The sequence below is a fragment of the Salvia splendens genome, unplaced genomic scaffold, assembly GCF_004379255.2.
Source record: "Salvia splendens isolate huo1 unplaced genomic scaffold, SspV2 ctg660, whole genome shotgun sequence".
Classification (NCBI taxonomy): domain Eukaryota; kingdom Viridiplantae; phylum Streptophyta; class Magnoliopsida; order Lamiales; family Lamiaceae; genus Salvia; species Salvia splendens.
Genome location: NW_024599324.1, coordinates 27,715 through 39,474, shown reverse-complemented (window position 1 = coordinate 39,474; position 11,760 = coordinate 27,715). Strand labels below are relative to the sequence as shown.

Sequence of the window (11,760 nt, the reverse complement as noted above, 5' to 3'; positions counted from 1 at the left end):
CGGGGTGAAGGCGCCGACAACCACCCCCGGTCGGCCGAAAACGATGGCGGACATGCTCAAAGGCTCGACTGACCCTACCGGCCCCCAAGCCTTTGAACCGGATAAGCTCCAGAACATTGGATTTGCTTCAGTGTCCGACGGCATCCCGGCCATTTACTTCTCCGGAGCGGAAACTCAAAAGCTTGCTGAGAGCATGGGACACGCCATTGTGGGTAAGTTTTCTCACTCTATCCCTACGGGACTGCAAATCCAAAAGACCCCTCGACAATATTAAACTTCGGTGTGGATTTAGTTGGAAGTACATTAATGCTAAACATATTCTCATTCAATGCGAGGACTTGGCGGACTATGCCCGAATCCTTGGAGGCCCAAGGGGTACGCCCGTTTGGCTCATTGACCGACACCCGATGAGGGTCTTCAAATGGTCCCCGGACTTTGATGCTTACTGCGAGTCCCCCATTGCGGCAATCTGGTGCAACCTAATTGGCCTCCCCCATTCACCTTTTCGACCAATCCGCCTTATTCGCCATCGGCAAGCTTCTCGGCAATCCAATACAAATTGATCGAGCCACGGCAAACAAGACTCGGCTTTCATTTGCCCCGAATCTGCGTCGAGATAGACATCACAAAACCACCTACCGAAGAGATAATCCTCGATCTTGGTGGCGAGAAACGGTGCAGCGAGTCCGATGGGACAAGATACCATCATATTGCCGAGAATGCAAACATGTCGGCCATGCAAGTGAGGGTGTGCTATGCGACGGGCAAGAAGGAACGGCCGCCAAAGAGAAACTATCACAACGGTCCGCCAAAACAGCCACAACCCGAGAGACAGACCGAGAAGGGGAAGCAAGATATGGGGAAGAATGCCTCCAGCTCCAACGAATGGAAACATCAGGGGAAGAAGCAAGGCAAGGCCGGTGATCGACCCAAACAATAACAAAACAAATGGGGAGGACTCCGGTGATACTTCCTGGGAGGGACCGAACTCCAAGGGTGACTCTACTTTGGGGAGCGGACCGAGCTCCGGAACTCAGAATGCCGGGCTTATTGCCGGGATCGAGATTGGGAAGTCCCCACCGAACCGGGGGAATCCATTGCATCCCACCACCGAACCACCAACACCACGTGGGAACATGGACGTGGAGTGGGGCTCCCCCATTGCGAGGAGCTTGGTCTCACCAGTTCGGCGAGGGAATCCGAGAGGAGGCGCGCGCCATGCTTTGACAAGGGGGCGTGGGTTCTTCTCGGCAAAGAACCACATGAGCACTAACCAATATTATACTCTCATGGAGAACGGAGAATTTGATGTTGAGAATTGTGGGGATGCGGACGAAGACCTTATGGAATTGCATGTGGGGGCCGAGAAGTTAGGAGGCAACAGTTCGGCCGAGGACGCCGAGGAGGTCGCTCCGAACAAAGAGCAACACCGTACTGATTATCAAGGAGGGCCTTCAACCTCTTTGGGTACGCACCCTTCTTGTTAATAATGTCGTACAATCTCATGTTTTGGAACGTGAGGGGGATCGCGAATGCGCCCACTCAAAACGTTCTGAAAAGACTAATTGGTTGTCATAATGTTTTATTTCTTGCAATAATGGAACCGCTCACACAACCGGACCCGGACCGCTTCTCTAAGGCCTTGGGGCTGTCCTTCATTGGTTCGAACATGAACGAGAAGATTTGGATGTTTGCGGAAGAGGGGTCCACTTTTGATATTGAGGTTGACTCGGAACAAATTCTCCACGGGTACCTCAAATCCCACCGCCTTGCTAGGCCGGTGGCCATCTCAGCCGTGTACGCCAAATGTACAAGGGCTGAAAGACATCACCTATGGGACAAGATGAGAGAGATTGCCGGGCCTCTTGAGGGAACACCTTGGATCATCGGTGGCGATTTCAACACCATGCTATCTCATCAAGACAGAGTTGGAAGTGATACCAACCGGCAAGCCGAGATGGTAGATTTTGCGGAGGCAACGGAAGATTGTAGGCTGCTTGACCCTGGTTTTGATGGAGCGGCATTCACTTGGGCCAAGAATGGCCTTTTTGAAAGGTTGGATAGAGTGTTTGTCAGCGAGGATTGGACTAAGACCTTCGAGGCTACTCGGGTTACGAACCTCCCCCGGATTGCCTCGGACCATGGACCAATTCTTGTCAGGTGCACGAAGATGAACACATCCGCTGGAGCCAAGGCTTTCAGGTTCCAGAACATGTGGATCCGACATGAAGGATTCATGGCCGTAGTGCAAAAAGCATGGGAGGAGCCCACGGGGGCGGGTGGAATCCTAAACATTCAAATCAAGCAGGCCAGAGTTAAAAAGGCCCTTAAGGAGTGGAACAAAGAGGTTTTTGGAAACATTCATGCTAATCTAAAAGAAAAGGAGGAAGAAATTGCTTTGGCCCAATCTTGTTTCGAAGCAAGGCCGACCCCGGATCACAGGACAGCGATCAACAAACACATTGCCGAGTACATCCTTTTGCTGAAAATGGAAGAAGATTTTTGGCGACAGAAGGCAGCTCTGAGGTGGCTTGCCGAGGGAGACAAAATACCCGGTTCTACCAAAGCTGGGTGAAACAAAAGAGGGTTCGTCTCCGCATCCATTCAATACGTGTCAATGGGCAGGAGCTCACCGAGGAAGCCGAGATTAAAAAGTCCGCAGTGGAGTTCTTCCAACAACTCCTTGCCCCCAACAATCCGACACTTGAAGATCCAGACCTCGACCTAATCCAGCAGGTCCACTCAGCCGAGCAGTTCGCTGACATCGCAGATGCTCCAAGTGCGGACGAGGTCAGGAGTGCCACCTTTTGCATTTCCGGAGATAGTGCACCCGGACCCGACGGCTTCTCGGCCACCTTCTATCAAGCCTGCTGGCCTATTGTGGGACCGGAGGTAGTGGACGCAATCAGACAGTTCTTCAGAGGGGCCTTCCTGCCGAGGAGCATCACGGCCACAAGCATTGTCCTTATCCCAAAGAAGGCTTCGCCGGAATCATGGACCGACTACCGACCCATCAGTCTCTGCAATGTTTTAAACAAGATCATTACCAAGGTACTCACCTCTCGACTCTCTCCTTTCCTCCCACAGGTCATCTCCCCAAACCAAAGTGGATTTGTCAAAGGTCGGCTCCTTAACGACAACGCACTTCTGGCTCAAGAGATGTTCCATGAGCTTGCTAGATGCTCCCCAGCGCCCAATGTGGCAGTAAAGATTGACATGGCTAAAGCCTATGATAGGGTCCAATGGCCATTCCTCTTCAAAGTTTTACGCTGTATGGGTTTCCCGGATTCATGGATTTCACTTATGGAGAGGTGTATTGGGTGTTGCTGGTTCTCGGTCCTTGTTAACGGGGCACCCTCGGGCTTCTTTAGATCAACTCGAGGACTTCGGCAAGGAGACCCGATCTCCCCTGCTCTGTTCGTAATCGCGGCGGACTACCTGTCCCGAGCATTAGATAAGCTCATCCTCGGCCAAAAGGACATGACGTTCAAAGCCTCCCGGAGATGCATGGAGATCAGCCATCTAGCCTATGCGGACGACATTATCATCTTCACTCAAGCGGCGGCAAATCCTATGCGCCGGCTAAGAGCCTGTCTCGAAAAATATGAAAGAGTCTCCGGCCAACAAGTCAGCCTCGCCAAGAGTAATTTCTATATTGCCGAGGCCCATGAACACTGGGCAAACTCGATCCAGGCGGAAGGAGGCTTCTCTAGAGGGGCCTTTCCTTTTCTCTATCTCGGTGTCCCTATCTACCGTGGTGTCAAGCGCACGGACATGTTCCTCTTTCTACGGGAAAAGATTGCAAGAAGGATCTCAGGATGGGCACACCGTCACCTATCCTTTGGAGGAAGGCTTACGTTGATTAAGAGCACTCTTGAAGCGATCCCCTTGCACATCTTTCAAGCCGTCGAGCCCACGGCCGGTACCCTCAAGCAACTTGATCAACAAATGGCCCGATTCTTTTGGGGGTCTACGAATGAAAAGAAGCGGACCCATTGGATTGGATGGGAACAAATGTGCCGGCCCACGGATGAAGGAGGCCTTGGGATCCGAAAAAACTATGGAGGTCCTCCACGCTTTCAATATCAAACTGTGGTGGCGATTTCGGGAGCAAAACTCCCTTTGGGCAAGATACATGATGGCAAAATATTGCTCCAACTCCACACCGCTCACCTTGAGATTGCCGAGCAGGAGTAGCCCTACGTGGAGAAGGCTCTCAAGAGCATGGCCCCTCGCGCAACCGCACATGAGATGGCTAGTGGGACAAGGGGACATCTACTTCTGGGATGACATTTGGCTTGGCAATAGCCCTCTGAGGGAACTTAGCCTTGATGATAGGGGAAGACCAACCACCCGGGTCTCGGAGTTCATTACAAATGGTGGTTGGGATGTGCCCAAGCTTCAACTCCTTCACAATCAGGCCGGCCTCCCTCAGCATGTTATCGATGGCATCATTAATACACCGATCCTCCATGACGAACAGGATATCCCGAGGTGGAACCTCTCTAAGCACGGGGAATTCACGGTGGCTTCGACATGGGACACACTTCGAGGACGAAACCCGATCATCCATGGTTTGGGGGACGTTTGGAAGGTAGGCCTCACCAACTCAATAGCCATCTTTATCTGGAGGCTTCTCTCCAATCGGGTGCCGGTTGACACGAAACTTCAGTGGCGGGAGATTGAGCTAGCTTCTAAGTGCCAATGCTGCCCCCACAGACCGAACACTGAGTCACTCCAACACCTCTTCATCCAGGGATATGGAGCTCGCAGAGTATGGAGTGAGTTCGACGGCTGGTTCACAGGCCCGTTCCCACGCATCCATATCAATGACACAATCCCTACGAGAATCGAAGTGTGGGCGCGAAGGTGCCAACAGCCGAACAAGAAACATCTTAGCCGAGCCACTCCATACCTCATCCTTTGGTTTATTTGGTCGGAGAGAAACAGGAGCCGCCACCAAGGCACACAGTTTAAACCACAAAACGTGGTATGGCAGGTCCACATGTTCATTCGAAATGCTATGTCTAATGGAAGCTTGAAGCCGAAACATTGGAAGGGAGTTAAAATTGGAATCAATATTCCTCAACAAGCGGCGGCAATCAGGGCGCTACCCCTAGCCATGGCAATCAAATGGAACCCCCCGGATCAGCCGTGGATAAAGCTCAACACGGATGGCTCCTATAATGAAGCGAACGGCAGTACAGGGGCTGGCGGGATTATTCGAGACCACTCGGGTAAGATGCTCGTCGCCGTCAGCACACCCCTTGAAGCCCACTCGGCGTTAGAAGCGGAGCTGTTGGCCATGATCCACGGGCTAAATATAGCCAAGGAATACGGCCTACCAATCTGGATTGAGTCAGATGCAGAGCAAGCAATCAAATTGGTCAATGGGACGGGATGGGGGCCGGCACTCGCTCGGCAAGCGGTGGCGCAACTAACCATTCTCAAACGCCAACTCAAATTCCGAGCCACCTTCATACACAGGGAGGGGAACAAAGCGGCGGACTTCCTTGCGAAAATGGGGCTAGTCCAAGACAGTGGCCTACGAATGCACTACAACTCAGCACCGAGAGAACTATTGGACTTGGTTAGATTGGACGAGATGGGAGTGTCGCACATCCGAAACCTAGACGGGGACGGGCATCAAAGTTGATCATGAGACGACGGGAGACAATAGTGACTAGCTTTGTGGTTAATTGTTTTTTGGAAAGGAGTATGATGAGGTCCGAACCTTGTGGGATCGGACCGCATACTACTCTTGATTTTGTTACGGCACACCACTTTTGGGTGTGGCCACGCCTTGTAATTATCTCTTGTGGAAATATAGGGATGAGGGACCCACGAACCCTCCACCGTAGAGGTGTTTGATTAAAAAAAAAAAAAAAAAAAAAAAAAAAAAAAAAAAAAAAAAAAAAAAAAAAAACCATATCACTGCGATTGGCGACTCACAATATGCATCAAAATCTGGGGTCCATTTGAACACCCTCATCGGGTGGCGGTCAATAAACCACACCGGCGTCCCCTTCGGGCCACTAAGTATCTTAGCATAATCCGCCAATTCCTCGCATTAGATGAGAATATGTTTGGCATTAATATATTTCCAAGTAAATCCACATTGAAATTTAATGTTATTGAGAGCTTTTTGTATTTGACCAGCTGATGGTATAGAGTGGGAGAATTTACCTACGATAGCATGTCCCATATTCTCGGCGAGCTTCCGAATCTCCACTCCCGAAAAGTAAATAGCCGGAATCCCATTTGAAACCGTAGCGAGACCAATGGTTTGGAGCTTATCGGGTGCGAAAACTTGTGGGCCGTTCGGGTCCGGGACCTCCTTGATCATATCAGCCATAGATCGCCATGCAATAGTGTTTTCCGTCCCCACCGCGGCTCCACCGGCCTGTTTGGGGACACCCGGGTCTGGTCCAACTCCCTTCTCGGCCCTATTGTGGGTAGCATTCATTACGGTTAACGGATTCACTTTAAATTGGCTGGCCATTGTTCCCTCCATGGTAATTGTCGTAATGATCTCCTCTTGCTCCATGACATTAGGGGTGATAGCCGGGTTCGTGGGTGACTCTTGGGGATGCGCCATCGCCCCCGCGTTTTGTAGCACATCTTGGCTTGATTGGGAGCTTGGTGGCGGTTGCGACCCTCTCGGCCGGCCACTCTTAAAGGAGTCTCGAAGCTTGAGGGTGCGCCCCTTCTCTAAAGGTGGGAATTCTTTATGATAGTTCTTGAAGGCCGACGAGGGTGTTATGGGGGAGGGGTCATTACGAATTCTAAGTATCCGATTCGGCTCGGCCGCCGGTCGCCCCATGTCCACTTTTCCGGCGTCGATGAGCGGTTGGGTCTCCATGGCGTCAAGTGTATCCGCCAAGTCCAAGGAGGCTACAAGGAGGAGGTTGGTAGGATTTGGCTGGCCTCCCAAGTCTAGTGCATCACGTGAGTCACCATTGTGGTAGGAGACCAAACCACTTTCCAAAAGCTCTTTTGTACCCATATTTATTTCAAGAAGTTTGACTCTCTCCCTTCTCTCTAGAATCCTCCCCCACCTCAAGAGTTCCCCCACCGCCGGCCACCCCCGCCTTCTCCACTCTCTTATTGCCCACCCTCGTCGGCGGTCCCCCCACACGCCCCCTACCTCCACCAGCCACCCACCACCCCTCCCGACCTCGGTCTGTCACTCCAAACCACTCCTCCTTGCCCTAGGCACGCACAAAGCTCCGGTGCGGCCGGTGTCTCGACTTTCCCTCTCGATCATGCCGGAGCTCCCGCCGGACCCCGCCGGAGTCCGAAGAACCCCGCACCATCTCGGACCAGCTAATGGTCCTCCGGTCGACTGAGGATCCTCTCTCGGATCAGCCAATGACGTTCACGTCGGAGGAGGCTCCCTCCATAAACCTCCCCTCTAAGGAAACGTCGAGGAAAACCTTGAAAATGAAGGTGAAGGAACGAAAAAGTACACCAGCCCCTCCCACCAAAGGCACTGGTCGGAAAAGGTTCGTACCCTCTCCGATGCCGGAAGACAAACAACTTAGGAAGAAGATTGACTTCGGGGCCGAAGGGAGCTCGCCGGTCGGAAGTCTAAAATGCAAAGGCCCCATCTTCCCGACGCCGATGGAACCCCCCCTAATCCCAATAGTGAAGATTAATCTAAGAGCAATGAAGAACTTGTCGGTGCCGGAACTGATGGTGACGCTCCGGCCGACGATCTTGCGGCCGGCGTAGGCGCAGGGACCGGTGACGGAGTCAAGCACAACCTCCCACATGATGGCCGCTTGGAGAGAGATGGCTCTAGCATGGGTCAAAAGGCCTTGGTGGACGCGCTAGTCAACTTGCCCGAAATGGGCACAACAACAAACTCCCTTTCCGAAAGTCCCTTGGCGCCTTGCCACTTCGGGACACCACGTGATGCTGGCCCCAATGCGACCGTTGAGCCCCCAAAACAATAAAAAACTAGCTCCTTTTTGTAGCAAGCCAACTTTCCCGATTTGGCTTGGAGACCAAAACCACCTTCCGAAAGTGCGCTATCTCCTTTCCGTCCCAAAAGTTCACGTGAGCCTACTGTCGTGGAGGCTCCAATGCAACCAAAAAAGGCTGAAATCATCCACTTAGCCACCTTGGACTCGGCGGAGATGCTAGTCACATTGGTTGCGCAACCTCTCATTACGGCCGGCCCGTCGGGACCCGAGTCCATGACTACCGAGCCTTACCCCACACCATGGCCGAGACTCGAACCATTAAAACCCCCAAGGGGTGCTCCAAACTTCCCTTCCCTCGAAGAATTCCCTACCCTAGAAAAAGGGAGGACGCTTAAGATCCGAGACACATTTGAAGCTGAAAAGTCGCAACCAAGGGAGCACCATGCCGGCCTTCCTTCCTTGATCGAGGGTAACTCAAGCGTAAGGGCGGCAAATCCCAAAGGAGCCGAAGGGAATGAAGCGGACTCGAGAGAATCGAACCAGCCGATGGACACGATAGACCCAACCCGGAAGGCTGCACCTTCGGGCTCGACGAGCGGCAACCAACAAGGGGGGACTAAAGGCACCTCGGGCCATCTCAACAGGCCTAAATCGATGGCGGATAAGCTCAAAGGCTCAACCGACACCATCGGCCCCCAAGCCTTCGAGCCGGAGAGGCTCCAAAACATTGGATTTGCCTCCGTGTCCAACGGCATCCCGGCCATCTATTTCTCCGGGGCGGAAACTCAAAAGCTTGCCGAAAGCATGGGTCACGCCATTGTGGGTAAGTTCTCTCATTCTATCCCAACGGGTCTTCAAATTCAAAAGGCCCTTGATAGTATTAAACTCCGGTGTGGTTTTAATTGGAAATACATTAACGCTAAACACATTCTCATCCAATGCGAGGACTTAGCGGATTATGCCCGGCTCCTCGGAGGACCAAAGGGTACGCCCGTATGGCTCATCGACCGCCATCCGATGAGGGTTTTCAAATGGTCCCCGGACTTTGATGCATATTGCGAGTCCCCGATCGCGGCAATTTGGTGCAACCTAATCGGCCTCCCAATTCATCTTTTTGACCAATCCGCCTTATTCGCCATCGGCAAGCTCCTTGGCACCCCAATTCAAGTTGATCGAGCCACGGCCAACAAGACTAGACTTTCCTTTGCTCGAATTTGCGTCGAGATAGACATCACAAAACCGCCCCCTGAAGAGATAATCCTCGACCTTTGTGGTCGTGAAACGGTGCAGCGAGTCCGGTGGGACAAGATACCATCATATTGCCAAGAATGCAAGCACGTTGGCCATGCGAGTGATGTGTGCTATGCGACGGGCAAGAAGGAACGACCGCAAAAGAGAAACTACAACACCGCTCCGCCAAAACAGCCACACCCCGAGGGCCAAGGCACGAAAGGGAAGCAAGACATGGGGAAGAATGGCCCCAACCACAATGAATGGAAACGCTAAGGGAAGAAACAAGGCAAGACGGGCGATCGACCAAGTAATTACAAAACAAATGGGGGGGATGCCGATGGTACTCCTTGGGAAGGACCGGACATTATGGGTGACCCTCCAATGGGAAGCGGAATTCGCCCCGACACACAAAGCGAGGGGCCCAAACTCGGGGGCGAGGGAGGGAAGACCTCGCCGAACCCGTCGAACTCATCGCACCCCACCCCGAACCATCAACAGCTCACGGGGTCACGGATGCGGAATGGAGCCCCGCCAACGGGAGGCGTTCGATGTCACCGCCTAGGCGAGGGAATCCGAGAGGAGGCGCACGCCATGCAATGACAAGGGGATGTGGCTATTTCTCGGCTAAGAATCACATGAGCACCAACCAATACTATTCACTCATGGCGAATGGAGAGTTTGATGTTGAAAATTGTGGAGATGCGGATGACATGGCTATGGACATGCAAGAGGGGGACGAGAGGGCTGGTGGCAATCTTCCTCCGGGCAATGCCGAGGGATACGCAAAGAACAAAGCGCAACAAATCTTTGAATATCAAGGAGGGACTTCATCCCCTTCGGGTACGTCTCCCACTTGTTAATAATGTCTTACAACATCATGTTTTGGAACGTGAGGGGAATCGCTAATGCGTCAACCCAAAACGTCTTGAAACGCTTAATCAAATGTCATAATGTGTTTTTTCTTGCAATAATGGGACCGCTCACAACCCCTGATCCGGACCGGTTCTCCAAGGCCTTGGGGCTATCCTTCATTGGCTCGAACACGTCGGGGAAGATCTGGTTGTTTGTGGAAGAAGGAGCTACTTTTGATATTGATTGTGATACGGAACAAATCCTACATGGGCGGCTTATGTCTCACCGGCTTACTAGCCCACTAGCTATCTCGGCCGTGTACGCCAAATGCACAAGGTCCGAGAGATACCCACTGTGGGATAGGTTGAGAGAGATTGCGGGGCCCCTCGAAGGAACACCGTGGATTGTCGGTGGTGACTTCAACACCATCCTCTCGCACCGGGACAGATTTGGGAGCGACACCAACCGGCAAGCCGAGATGATCGATTTCGCGGAGACAATTGAAGACTGCAGGCTCCTCGACCCCGGGTTCGATGGGGCGGACTTCACATGGGCCAAAAATGGTCTCTTTGAACGATTGGATAGAGTGCTCGTTAGTGAAGCTTGGACCAGGGTCTTTGAGGCCACTCGGGTTACGAACCTCCCAAGGATTGCCTCGGACCACGGCCCAGTTCTAGCAAGATGCAAGATGTCGATCTCTACCAATGGAGGCAAGGCGTTCAGGTTCCTAAACATGTGGATCTGACACGAGGCCTTTATGGCTGTTGTACAGAATGCATGGGAGGAACCCACGGGGGCTGGGGGACTTTTAAACATCCAAATCAAGCATGCTAGAGTTAAAAGAGCTCTAAAGAAGTGGAACAAAGAGGTTTTCGGGAACATCCATGCGAACCTTAAGGACAAGGAGGAAGCTATCGAGCTGGCCCAATCATAGTTCGAGGCAAGGCCAATGCCCGAGAATAGGACAACGATCAATAAACACATTGCCGAGTACATCCTCCTGCTGCGAATGGAAGAGGACTTCTGGCGGCAAAAGGCAGCCCTGAGATGGCTAGCCGAGGGAGACAAGAACACTCGGTTTTACCAAAGCTGGGTGAAACAAAAAAGGGTCCGGCTGCGTATCCATTCGATCCGTGCCAATGGACAAGAGCTAACTGAGGAAGAGGATATAAAAAAGTCAGCGGTGGACTTCTTCCAACAACTTCTCGCGCCTAGAAATTCGGCACTCGAAGAACCGGACCTCGACCTAATCCAGCAAGTCCATTCAGACGAACATTTTGCAGATATCGCAAAGGTACCGGACGCGGAAGAGGTCAAGAGTGCCGTCTTCAGTATCTCCGGCGATAGCGCTCCCGGACCCGATGGATTCTCTGCCACCTTCTATCAAGCCTGTTGGAACATCGTGGGTCCGGAGGTGGTGGAAGCTATTGGGCAGTTCTTCAGGGGGGGCGTAGCTACCACGAAGCATCACGGCCACAAGCGACGTCCTCATCCCAAAGAAGGCGTCACCTGAGTCATGGACCGACTACCGACCCATCAGCCTTTGCAACGTCCTGAACAAGATCATCACCAAGGTACTCACGAACCGACTCTCTCCTTTCCTTGTGCAGGTCATTGCCCCAAGCCAAAGCGGCTTTGTTAAAGGGCAGCTTCTCAGTGATAATGCGCTGCTGGCTCAAGAGATGTTCCATGAGCTTGCACGATGCTCCCCAGCGCCTAATGTAGCGGTGAAGATTGATATGGCCAA

The 11,760-nt window shown here is 52.5% G+C and overlaps 1 protein-coding gene across 1 annotated transcript; it reads left to right on the top strand.

Moving 5' to 3' along the window:
* Positions 1-10,131: 10,131 nt before the first annotated feature.
* Positions 10,132-10,758, top strand: LOC121790896. Its single transcript, XM_042188994.1, has one exon. The coding sequence runs from the start codon at positions 10,132-10,134 to the stop codon at positions 10,756-10,758; it is 627 nt and encodes a 208-aa protein (XP_042044928.1).
* Positions 10,759-11,760: the final 1,002 nt, after the last annotated feature.